Source organism: Mixophyes fleayi, chromosome 1 (assembly GCF_038048845.1).
Source record: "Mixophyes fleayi isolate aMixFle1 chromosome 1, aMixFle1.hap1, whole genome shotgun sequence".
Lineage (NCBI taxonomy): Eukaryota > Metazoa > Chordata > Amphibia > Anura > Limnodynastidae > Mixophyes > Mixophyes fleayi.
The window spans coordinates 390,477,836-390,491,620 of record NC_134402.1 but is presented as its reverse complement, the minus strand read 5'-3'; the positions used below and the strand labels follow the sequence as shown (position 1 = coordinate 390,491,620).

General features: G+C 36.9%; 1 protein-coding gene across 3 annotated transcripts in view; it reads right to left on the bottom strand.

Annotated features, from left to right (window-relative positions):
- The window catches only part of RASA1 (RAS p21 protein activator 1), an 87,716-nt gene extending 74,282 nt beyond the window's left edge, over positions 1–13,434 (bottom strand). For 2 of the 3 annotated variants that reach the window (XM_075180571.1, XM_075180581.1), the window contains exon 1: positions 12,934–13,434. In XM_075180571.1, the coding sequence (XP_075036672.1) occupies positions 12,934–13,169 (236 nt within the window). In that variant the 5' untranslated portion in view covers positions 13,170–13,434. The remainder of the gene's footprint in view (positions 1–12,933) is intronic. The other variant, XM_075180587.1, reaches the window with a different exon arrangement.
- Between the last annotated feature and the right edge of the window lie 351 nt (positions 13,435–13,785).

The following is a 13,785-nucleotide window of genomic DNA, read 5'->3' as shown; positions in this document are numbered from 1 at the left end:
GTACAATTATTCATGCAGAAATCCGCAGTGTGAACTCAACTCATGCAAGTCACATGCATGACTTGCATGAGTTCACACTGCAGATTTCTGAACCAAAAACATAGAAGTAACACACTAAAAATACATTCAAAACTTGAGTTATCTGGGGGGAGGGGACGACACAATTCTGGAGCAATGTAAATGTTTCGCACAAATCTAAGGTATGTCATCAAATTCGATTTATGGGGATTAAAGAAAAAAGTCTTAATGAATATGAAACGCATGATAATTCCCAGAAACAATCTGATCTTTCTCAAAGACTCACCACAACCCTTTCCCTTTACAAGAGAACCATTAACAAAACCAGATACAAGCCATTAAAGATGATTAAAGACATACATATTACTTCATAGGAGATTTTACAGAGGACTTTTCACAATTTGATCCCTTTCATTGTCTACGGGTTTGTCCCAACATTCCAGAATTTAAAAGAAACTTAATATTCACACCTGAAAGTCTAACTAGCTATTTTTGTCTATATTTTGTCGATATATTTAAGTGCTGAAAAAGGAGAAAGCTACAGTTCCTAGTGCCAGAAGCAGCATAAAGTAATGTTCTGGACTATATGAAAGCCCCACCATGCATAAATAAGTTAGAGTGGATTAAACGAAGCACTGACAAATACATAATACTTCATGGTTTGGGAAAGCTCTATTGCTATTTTCCAAAAATGCACTACAACAAAACACATTAGCTTTATATGGACCATTTGGTTTTGGAAAGAGAAGCATTTAGAAATTAAGCAAATCATAATCTTGAATGTTTGAACCTCTAGTGGTCATTGACAAATTGGCAATAAATCGATGACTGTGCACCGCATGTCATGGAGTGCCAATAAAGGTGACAGGGAAGACATTCGATAGAAAGCATGTCTTAGCTGTTCAACATAAGCCAATATAAACAGAAATTATCATAGTCTCTTAACAATAGGTAATGCCTTTACATAAATTACCCATTTAAATTCCAAAGCTCTAATAGGCATACTATAATGGTAAACTGAATAGATCTGTCCATCCTTTTCTGCCATTAAAACAAATTTAGCAATTTAACGGTTTCAGAATTAGATGCGTTATGTATTACGGGTCAAATTTGTGTGTCTCTTCATACTTTCAATACTTGAGTATTGAATTCTAAAACACTAAAATAACACATACAGTTTCAAGTATTTTTAGATACGTCGCTTACTCATATAGAAAACCACATACAGGGAAAAAACATTTTTCGCTATGTACAGACTGAATAACATACAAATATGTAGTTGTGGATAAAGCATACAGTTGTGGCTAGAAATATTGGAACCCTTGCAGTTTTCTCTAATAATGCACAATTGTTGATGATTTGCAGTGGAATAGAACACAAAAAGCAGCTTATTCCGCACGGAGATCGTTAAGGGCCAGACAAAATGATTGGCACCTTTTAGAAGTAGCTAGAAATCATTAGATTTCAAGCAGATAATGCCCCACATGCCACTTTGTAATTAAATTAACCATTGTGGAGTAGCAGGTGCCTGTAATACGTAAATAATGATCTAGAATGGAGTAAAATGACTTGTTCTACTCTGTGTCACTGCTTGTACTGCAATGAGCATGGAGAAAAGAAAGACACATAATTGTCTGACAAGGTCACACAGAAGATTATAAAAAAGGATGGACAACCTCAAGCCTACAAGTTAATATCCATAGACCTTGAAGTTTCCGTAATGTTATTAGAAAGCTTAAGGCCAATAGCACTGTAGCCAAATTGACAAAACTTGATCGAAGATTGCAGCACAGGGTTGTAATGGTGGAGAAAGCACCTCAATCAACAGTCAAACAGATTCCATCTGACACAAGTTATGACAGTTTCAACTTACACCATCCGACACCAAACTCTATGAAAGGACGTTATATGGTAGAGAGATATAAGAAAGCCCAACTGGAGTATAGCAAAACACATCTGAACAAGCAAGATTCCTTCAGGGAGTGTCCTTTGAACAGAAGAGACCACATTACAGATTTTTGGTAAAGTATGTAATCCCTATATTTACAGAAAACCAATTGAAGCTTTCAAAGAAAAGAACACCTTCAATACAGCCAAACAGAGGAAGTTCAATGAGGTTTTGGAGTTTTGCTTCATTTGACACTTGGTGCCTTTAATGTGTGCATGGAGAATACCAGGCAACTTTAGAGGTCAATGTTTAAGTGTCAGAGAGCTGGGTCTCTATTGAAGGTCACAGATTTTCCCAACATGACAATGACCCCAAACACACTTCCAAGAGCATCAAAGAATGGTTCAAGACAAAACATTTGACTGTTCTGAAGTGGCCAGCATTAAGTCCAGATCTAAATCCCATAGTACACACGTGGAAAGAAATGAAAACAGCAGTTGAGAGAAAGCAGCCTTCAAATCTGGGAGAAATAGAACAGTGTGAACAAGATGAGTGGACCGAACTGCCTGTAGAGAGGTGCAGTTATTTTGAACATAGACTTACCAAATAGGTTTAGCATGTTCATTTTGTCAATGCCTTTTTATTTCATTTTCTGATTTATAAAGCATATCAATATTCAGAATCAACAAATAAAATATTGTGCAATATTAACATAGAAAGAACTGAGACTAAATACTGTTCATTTCAACTTATGTTTAGAAGCAATTGTGTTACTTGAAAAAAGTGCAAGGGTGTCAATATGTTTGGCCACAACTGTATGATTCTTAGGACAGCCAAGAAGATAGTTGGAAAAAAGAGATTTTTATCTCTGAAGGACAAGAGCAGTATGAGTCAAGTAAAGATAACCAGAAAAGACCTTTCAAACTTGAAATGTTGCTAAAATATGCACCAGCCTCTTCTCTACCATATAACCTTAAGTCACAATACAAGATAGTTTGACTATCCAGTCATTTCATAACAAAAAAAAACAAAAAACTAAGCGGAACAATGGGATTAAGAAACACTAACTTCGGTGATAGTGGTTCATTTGGGCAGTATTCAGCAATTAAGAGAAAGAAAAGCATGAACTCAATATCCTCAGGAAACCCCTCACTGTACACATTTTAGAAAAAACAGGATATAAGCTACGTAGAAGTTCAAATGTTTTAAGTAAGATAGAAAATCTGAGCTGCAATGATTGTATCACCACACAAGCAAATATTAAAAGAAGAGGGGGGGAAACCACCATATTCAAAGAAAAATACCATATGCCTTAAACAATGCTTTAAAATAAGCATTAACAGCTGATCCAGAAGAGAATTCTCTCTCTTTGGAGCAGATTTATTAACAACCTCCATATTAACATTGCAGCTATATATCTGTGCATATCACTGGCAATTATGGTAAGGAAAACTTCGCTCAATTTTTTAAATATAATCTGATCTCTTACCTACATCACCACGTGTAAACACAGCCACAAGGTTACAGAACCTCGCGACTAATTAAATAGGCCTTTTGGAGTCAATTGATAGAGATACTTCAAAGATCTCTTGTTCTTATGTCTAAAATTTGTTTAAATTTTTTAATCTCTAAAAAATACAAAATTAAAATCACTTTTTGAATAATATTTTTCGATTGGAGATATCAGTACAAAAAATTACTGCCCAATTTACTTTACAGAAATGGATCAAGTGACAGATAAATGGAGATATTACCCATCATTTGTTTCAAAGACATTTTCATCATCATTTATTTATGTAGCGCCAGTAACTTTCGTAGTGCTTTACAATTGAGGACAAACGCAGTAATAAACAATACTGGGAAATACAGAGAAAGAGGTGAGAAGGTACTGCTTGTAAGCTTACAAGCTATGGGTATTTAAGATTTGCAAAACTGTTTTCTTATTGTGTTTCCTGAATTAAATACATAATATGTATATATTTAAAGCATTACATTTACTAAAATGTGTTAGTATAAAAAGTATCACAAGTCTTAGATATTGTGCCATCCTCTTCCAAAATGTGCATGTCTTCTTAAATCACCTTTCTGCATTAATTCAGACCTCGTGGTCTTTCAACTTTGTACTCGCAATAAACCAAAAAGCAGAACATCATTCAATGTAAACAAACAACTATTTTAATGGTTGCAAAACAAGAACTGATCCTGCAATTCAGCCCAACAGCTGTGCTCTGTCTCCCAATACAGGTTTTTCACCCGATTAGCGTGCCAATCTCACTATAAATGTTAGGTCCAATATTGCAGTAGTATGTACACTCCCACTATCATGTTTTATCATACCAAAGCACTTCATATCATTTCAGTTGATTTTATAACTGGAATAAAAATCTCTATAAACAATGTCAGGCAAATTCTGAAGTGTGCATGCAGTTATGACCTGCAGTGTAGGCAGGTCTCCATAGAGTTTACAAAGATACAATCTTTTCAGCAGATGAGAGATGAAGTAGGCAGATCTGAAGGTAAAGTGTGCAATATCATTTAAGTGTGTATGCACGATTCGGCATGCTGATCGGGACTTTGTCGTTGGTAAAATCGTTAAAGATATCTCTTTGTTAGAAATTTTCTGTAATGTGTACCCAGCTTCAGTCTACTAATTTACTTTATATCTTCAAGAGATAATTGGGTAAAATCTATTATAACCACAGCATAAATGACACAGTAAGGAGGTATATTATTTCAAACGGAAACATGTATTATAAGGAATAAAGGAAGTTACTGTTTAGGTGATTCAGGTGTGTACTACCTTCACTCGCCATTTTAAATTCCATTATTTTCAATTATACAAATGATCACTAATCTGCAAATAGGGTATACATTATAAATCCATGTCCTTTGTGTAATACAATACATACTTCTCTATACATACAGTATATCATACATACAATCTCTCAATATATTGTGTCATTATTTATTCATCTAAACATAAGTCAACATGAAGAAGCCACGTGAGAAATAAGTGCACCTTTACTGCTGCTTTCAAAATCAATAAAGAAGGTCATTAGAGCCCCCTCAAGTGCACTTTGGTATCCGATTTGTTTCTAATCAAATGTAGGCTACTATTAAATATAAACTATGCCTACTGCAGGACTTACCTAGGTAGTTTGCCGAATTTAACTCGACTGGAGAGATATCGAATTGTTTCCCTTCCATATCTATCAAATAAAAACACTTCTCTCCTCCCGAAGTCCATGAAGATTTAAACTGCCCATAAATGCAGCAAATTTGGTCATTTCAGATTACTGGTCACATCTGGGACCAAAACAACTGCCATCTCTTAACAACAACAACAACTGAGTGGAATGGTTCAGATATCAAACATGACCTGATAGTATGTAATCATTGCCCAACACACTAAATGGGCCCAATGCAATAAAGTTGCTCAGCCATATATATTTGTTTTGGACACTGGGTGACCAAACTGGTCAGAGAACTGGATGCTCAAGTCAACAGACAGGATATATCCATGTATGGACATCTTTATTCATGCAATAATCTTGTGACAATTACAGCAGTTTAAGTGTATGACCTCCCTTTGTAGCATTAAATCAATGGGGGGGGGGTGACTAGTTTCATACAGCTTAAAAATAAAAGAGAAGGCAAAGGGCGAGTCATATACAAGCCCCTAAGTTTCTAGAATATTGGATCAAGAAACATGTTTCTCTATGACACGTCCTATTTGACTTGAGCCTCCATCACTGTTGTCCTCTTTAGCTTTGAATCATAAAAAGAGAATTAAAAGCAAAGTTGAAAAAAAGATAGCAGCTATTCTCAAGCATGGCAAAAAGAAGGCTTAGCTGCTTCCATAATTTTGAAAATTTTTGCAAAGCTATAGCAAAACCCAGTGACATCATATAATAGCTGCAGGGAACACTGACCAAAGAGCAGCCAGCAATGTGATTGGTAGGAACACTGGCTACCTCTCCTCTATTGATTTTAAACAGGTAGTCCACTTACTCTGATCAGCAATTGGGGATCACAGAGAGCCAACCACAATGCTGCATATGGTCAAAAAGTATGCTGCACTATACATTGGTCAATTATAGTGTGCTAGTATAATAAGACAAAATGAGGGCATGGAAAACCTGAAACGGAATGGATTAATAATTCCAGGGGTGTTTTGCGTGTCACATTTTTTAAATTCCGTAACTACTACGCTATGCAGCCACCAGTGCTGTGGCCCCACTCAACAGGAATATTCTCCTTAAGATAGATTACATCTGTATATATATTTATATTTATTTATATGTATACTAAATGTCTTTACACTCCTCTCTTCACCATATTTATTATATATAAAAAAAAAATAAAGTCTGAATCCGTCTATAGTACATTAAAAGCCTGAACCACTACCCAAAGTTCAGAGAAGCGTACATAGAACAGCTTCTGGCGGTAGAAACCACATCCTATTAGCAGCAATATAAAAGCCACATTTCCTACACAGTACACCAACGTAAGAAGTATATTGAATTCCATGAACACTTAGAAGCACTGTTAAAAAAGGTTATATGTAAGTTAATGTCTTAAAATGACTGACATGAAAATGTATAGAACACATTTTCTTCGCAGAACATTTATAAACATTAATGGGAGTAGCTATATTAGGTTGACTTAGCATTAAAATGTATTTACAGTGTAACAGACATTACATAAATGGAAAAAAAAAATCTAGACAAAGGCAGAAACTACATTTATTCATTAAGCAGTTTAAGTACCCACACCTTTTATTTTATACAGTTTTTATAGGGTGTGATCAAACCACCCATTAAAGCAAGTTTTAGGTAATCAAAAGAAATTAATTGGGAGGCCTAGGCAATCGTATTTGTACAGTAACTGTATGCCCCATTTACCAAACAGTGTGACATCTGTAAGTATTTATGTTTTCATCAAACACTGAAAAAGAGCTAGAAAAACCCTGAATCTTAGAACGACCAAGTTTGAACCAGCTCAGAGACATTAAAGCATAGAGACTGGGACAGTATCCTCTAAAATGAAGGCACTGAACACAGTAAATTTTTTAATAAATTAAATACTTTCTGTTTCCGCTACATACGGCATGGTAACAAACATTATAGGCATAAAGAGGAACCAATGAAGATAAAGTATTCAAAGTTAAATAAGTAGGTATTAACGATAAAGGTAAAAAGTATTTTAATCATTAAAAATGAAACGAAGCATACATTCATTAAATCGGTTGGATCAACACAGAAACAATATCCATTTATCAAGAGCTACTATATTTGAGGCACACATTAAAAGTATTTTACATGTAAAAGCAGCAGGATCATTGTAGAACTGATTGATCGGGCATCACCTTGAAATTGAGGCATAGCCCATGCCCATTAAGTTGAGAGCATTGAAGAACAGACTACCCTCTATATATACAGAATGGATGGATTATATCTTTAAAAATGTACAAATTAGGTTGGTCTATGTTGGAAGAAAAATAAAAAATAAAAATGACCCAATTAATATGTACAAACAAGTTTAAGGTCAATACAAAGATTTGTCCATCAAGCTTTTCCTATGCAGAATTCTCCAGGTGACAAAAGGTATATCAACTGTGATGGACTATTTACCATAAACATACAAAGGGATTTTTTATGTTAGGAATGGCATTAGAAGCTATAACTAATAAATAACAAACAATCAGGATGACTACTATAAGAATTGGGCAGTGTTCAGATTGCACTGGAGCGAACTGCTAGGTCTCAGGCTTTCAGATTACACCCACTAAGTAAGGGTCAGAGGAAGGGGAGCAGCAGATGAAACAGTGTGGGCTCTAAATGCTGAATTGATCCCTCTGCAGTATTTAAAGAATGAATAATGTAGAAGGGTAGCACAGTGGATATTGTTTTTACTGTTTATTGCTATGTGCAAGGAAATACAGAGAAAGTACAAAAATGCTGCGTTTTGTCAGAACCTATAGTATATCTGCATTCACGTAAACCAGTCTTGCCAGGTATTCTGGTTTTACGTTAAACAATTAAATGGTTAAATAGGAATGTGACAAATGCATGCCTTATAAGGGATGAGATCTTTACACATCTATCAGGGATTTTGCATTGTCTTTTGATAATGAGTCACCATGAAAATCAATAATTGTAGACAGTTCTGTAGCGGATACAAAACAACAATTTATAGCAGGAGCAAAATAGAATTTTGAGAAGACAGTTAAAAAAATAAACATTTAAAACTATTTGATTTACCATAGCTGTTATTTTTATCGTCTTGTTTATTAAAGAAAAAAAAAAGTCAAGTATCACCATGACTGGGACCCATATTTGTACATTGCCTATAAAATCCCATATATGTATTCCTAAATATTTTTAAGCACCCCTCCATCAGCACTATTTTCCCTAGTATGGGAACAACACTTTTATTTTAGCAATCGCCCCTTTTACAAAGCCACTATCACTTACCATCATGTATATACACTTAACAAAAGTGTATGAAAGGTATTAATTCCATATTATTCTTTTTAAATAATTATTAATTGTAAGTTATTTGTACATATTTGGATTTATCAAAATAATTTCACACTGTCCCAAACAGTCTGATGTACAAGATGATAAAGCTACAACTAGGGGAAAAGTATGTACATGAGCAGGTAACTGGCTTAAATATAGCAGATGGTTGCTAAAATAAATGGAACAAAATCAGGTTAGTCTACAGTAATCAGCATTGGACCCAAATGTACCCATATTTATACACATTAAGTGATCTCTAAGGAACATTTTTATACAATAGCAATAATAATCATTGTAATGAGTCTTTAGTCTGGTCTTTTATAAATGTAACTCATTTTCCCTTAATTAAATAGGTTGTCTGCTTTGAACAGTCTCATTCCTGCTATGCCCTTCTTGTAGACTGGTGCCCAAAATCTGTACCCATATCTAAGGTGTGGTCTGACCAGCCACTTATTCAGGAGTGTTTTTTTGCATCCCACGCAATATCCAGCTTTTTTACATCGTAAAATGTTATTCGCATTAGTTGCCCGATACGGAGGGCTGTTTATTTTATTATTTATTAGTTTTACAAAATCAGTTTCCTTCTTCAATTCTCCCAACTGTATCTAATTTACAGTGCAAACAGTATAACAACTACAACCTATGTGTAACAAATTTACAATTATCTACATTAAACGTCATCTCTCCTTTTACTTTCCAATTTGTGCAAATCCTTTTATTTATATAGTGTCAGCGCGCTCTATTCCACAGCGCTGTACAAAGAATATTTGTCATTCACATTAGTCCCTGCCCTAATGCAGCTTACATTCTAAATTTCCTAACACACAAAGAAGCCAATTAAACTACTACTATGTTTTTGGATTGTGGGAGGAAATCGGAGAACCTGGAGAAACATACAAAATCCACACTGATAAGGCCCTGCTCGGGAATCAAACTCATGACCCCACACACTTAGCCGCTGTTCTGCCCCTATATTCCAGATTAGTAATGAAATATTAATAAAAGGACACGGCTCAATACAAAGATCTGTCTGATAAGATTTTCATGCTAGGACTGTGAATATGACAAGGGACATCACTGACTGGGAGAAACATTTTCACCATCAGCATAAAAATGTGTTCTTCGCTGTAAGGGTAGATATACTATAGAATTAAAGGGAAATAAAAAAATACTAGCAATTGCCTTCCCTTGGGTTTTGCATTCCACTATACCAGCAGTTCGTCCATATAAGAATAGGTAAACATTTACTGTTCTGCTCAAGACTCATTTTTTGTTCACAAATAAGCACTGCGAAAATGGGTAACAAAAAAAAAAAAAAAAAAGCATGAAAAGAGAGATTTAGACATATTTCAGTGATGCATTTTAAACATTTATTTTAATGTACAGGTGTCCCAAACATTAACATATTTGACATACTGCTTTCTAAAACTGAACATAGCATTACAATTTTAGAAAGCAGTGGTGGAAGCAAGCCCATCAGAAACCATTCATTCCAATTTTAATGCACATTAATAAATGCATCAAGAGTTCATTCAAAGTAAAGTTAATGGTGCTGCTACACAAATTTTAACTTAACGTTTATGATTCTGTAACACAGTATGTCCTATTTCACGTGTTTTTGCTTTTACCAGCTCATGTTAATGTGTATGCATTTTTACTCATGTTCCTAGCATATATATGAACGAACTACAGAAATTTTGCACAGCTTCAATATTTGTGTCACATTTTCCTGTGTACAAGCATCCGAATACCTGCCTGGTGCCACATTCATGCTTGTTTTTGGGCCTCAAATATTTAAGGATTTTTTTGTTGCTGTTCGGGGGTTATTTTTTTTGTTTTTACACAAATTATTTGCAATTCGGTGCCATGTAAAGCTCCACACCAGTCAGAAAGGAGAACGGTAATTTCTATCATTATAAATCAGACCCATCTTGTAGATTATTGTTGCACCAGACTAATGGCACAGAAGATGCAATAGGTGACCACCATTATATGCTTATCTACAAAATCCACTTTGAAAGCTTCCATTACTAACGTAAAAATATTTAAGCACCAAACACATTTTCAGAAATATGGTTAAGCGGAGGATTAAATGACATGTTGCATTATATCTGTACTACAATGTAAAGTACTAATCTCCAGGTTTCTTATTTTCCAGTTCAAAATGAAGACTAGAACACAACTTTAAATAGAAATTGAAATAATCTAAATAAAACCACAAGTAATTACAGAAATAAGACTGTCAACCCCTTTCTGCACATACATGTAAGCAGCATCCTTTAAAATGTAGATAATTATAAATGGCTGATTACTATGGAAGCCAATACCTGGTACAGAGATACCTGGGACAACTCTAGATCCCACTGATGGCCATATTGTTAATGTACATAGCAATCAATGAGAACGCCATGTACAGCACCATGTATTAGCGTGCATGTGTGTATTCTTAAAGAAAAATCCAATTAAGTCACAGCTGTGATCAGGGCTGTATATCTGATAATGATAATCAACTACACCAATGCTTGTGCAAAGTACAGGCAACTATATCAGACATTTTATACTGTAATGTATATTTGTAAGTGTGGTCTGCACCACATACTCTTCATAAAAACAAGTGCTGCAGCATCCAAAAGTGAAAAAAAAAAAAAAAAGGAGTACCGCAGCGAATATTGAACACAAAATGGACTCCTAGGGGTAAATATATTACAATTCCAAAATATTCAGCAACTTTGCAGGGAAAACAGGCAATGGGTTTAAAGGCAAGTTTTGCTTTTGAAGCCATTGCCGTTTTAAATTTCCCGTGCAGTCACCAAATATCAGCGACTTGCAAAATCCGCACTTTAATACATTTACCACCTAGAGTTCATCATCATTATTTATATAGCGCCACCAATTCCGCAGCGCTGTACAGAGAACTCACATCAGTCCCTGCCCCATTGGGGCTTACAGTCTAAATTACCTAACACACACTCACACAGACAGACACAGACTAGGGTCAATTTCTTAGCAGCCAATTAACCTACCAGTATGTTTTTGGGAGTGTGGGAGGAAACCGGAGCACCCGGAGGAAACCCACGCAAACACAGGGAGAACATACAAACTCCACACAGATAAGGCCATGGTCGGGAATTGAACTTATGACCCCAGTGCTGAAACCCGAAGTGCTAAGCACTACGCCACCGTGCTGCCCAACTAACTTGCTTGTAAACTTTGCATAATTTTTCAGACCCAGGAAAACAATCAGCAGACAAATTAGATCATGTATTTGTTTTACTATAAAAATCTATGAATCTTATAGAGCTGCTGCACACACATAAAAGCAATGTGCAAAAGTGCTAGTACATTGTAAATAGTATTGTTTTGGTAAAAAAAAATACACATTTTTGTCAAGACACTACATCAGCTTTGTTTGTGATATCTTATAACACTTTACATCTAACAATAAAATGATAACATGTGTGCCTTTCTTTGAGTAAATGTTTTATTTTAACTTATCAAGGAGACCAAGGGTGGTGTGCGCCCCTTTTAAAGGCTAGTAGGCTGCCTCTTCCTGTCCCTGAAGTGTAACAGGTTGTCTATTACTGTTCTACATTATATCAAGAGAAAAAACAGTGGAGAGCATCCTAAGATATGTTGAAGGTAACTTATAAAGACAAACAGGCTCATCTCAGGCAGCATAAAAGAATTGAGAATTAAAATTAGAGGTAACCGTTATGACAGGATGAATGGACAACAGAGGCAAGTACATGACTGAATGTGATGATGGAATTAAGGACACTGGATATGTACAAAAAAAATTGTTTCTGTAACAAGAAACATGGGACTGGTAGTAGTTCAAACATGGGCAAAAAAGTCATGGCACCAACATAAAGGTTGCACTAGAAAGGGAGGAGGATATGGACATATTGTAGTTAGATATAAATATAAATATAGCTCCTTTCGCTACGGGAGAAAGGAGCTATATTTAGACAGGGGCAACAAACCTGGACAAAGATCAGTGCATGGGGGGGAAAAAAAAGGCTTTAGGTATAGAACAAGGATTGGAAATCATTCTATGGGATCTTTGCAATGGCCATTCTCTCCTCAGGTGTGGATATGAAAGACTGAAAGATAAAGAAAAAAAGAAAGCACCCCCATAGGGGAGAGATAGGAACACAATGCTGACAGCCAAGAATGACAGATCATGGGACCTTCATTGATTTGGTCCAAAACGTAGTCAACCTGCGGCTCTCCAGCTGTTGTGGGACTATGATACCCAGCATACCCTGACGTCTATAGGCAGGTTGGGACTTGCTGTTCCACAACATAAGGAAAGCAGCAAGTTACCCAGGTCTGGGTGAGTCGGTATAAGGGTCTGGTGTGTGGATAGAGGCCTGTAGGAAAGCATGGGAAGACAGGGCTGGGTCTGAGTCCTGGAGAGTGGGTGTGCCCCGGGAAAAGTCAGGAGCAGACAGATAAACAGTGGGGAGCTCAGTGGTTGCCCTGGCACGTATAAATACTCACTGGTTGGTAGGGGGCGCACTAAGGGGGATCTCCACCTCCTCCTCTTCATACTCCGGTCCGTCCAGGGAGTCCGCTTCTTCCACCGGGCCCAGAACCAGGCCATCGAAGGACAGTGGTAGCGACGGCAGAGGTGGAAAGGCCTCGGGACCATGTGACAACATTGGGGCACTTGTGACCAACAGCGCCGACTCCCCGCTGTCTGTCATCAGCCCGAGAGAGCCGGTAGCCGCAGACATCCCGACCCACAAGACCACCCGGCGAGGGTACCGAGGTGTATGCCACTTCCTGCCAGCCTGCTGACCGCACGGAGGGCCTCCTGCTCACCGGCCACCTCGCTCACCGTAGGCAGCTGAGGGGGTCTCGGGACTCCGAGGGGGGTATGGGGAGGGGGGCGGGGAGCGCACGCGCCAGACAGCAGCCCCTCACGCGACGGTTTCGCGACACCCCGCGACCTATGCGCGCGCGCGCTCCTTCATGTCAGTCTGAGACGGGAATGAAGTGATTCGAGCAGTGCACAGTGGTAGTGGTAGAATAAACTTTTTTTTTTTTTTTCTCATTTTTCAATAGAGCTTTATTGAAACGAGACAGTGTCAACAGAGAGAATGTTTCTCTAATTAGGTGTATTATTTATTTTCTTTTCATACTGCATTCCAGCTTCCTCTACATCTCACAGCTCCACTGCTGAGCTTCTCAAGAAAAGATGAATGCAATTGAAGCACCTGGTAGTAAATACATAATGAGTGTCATTTAGGGAAACGAATACAAATTAACCATTTTATAATGGTCAAGCAGATAACTCTTTCTGGAGATAATAAACAAGGTTGTGAAAAAAAAACCTGAATAAGACAGTTC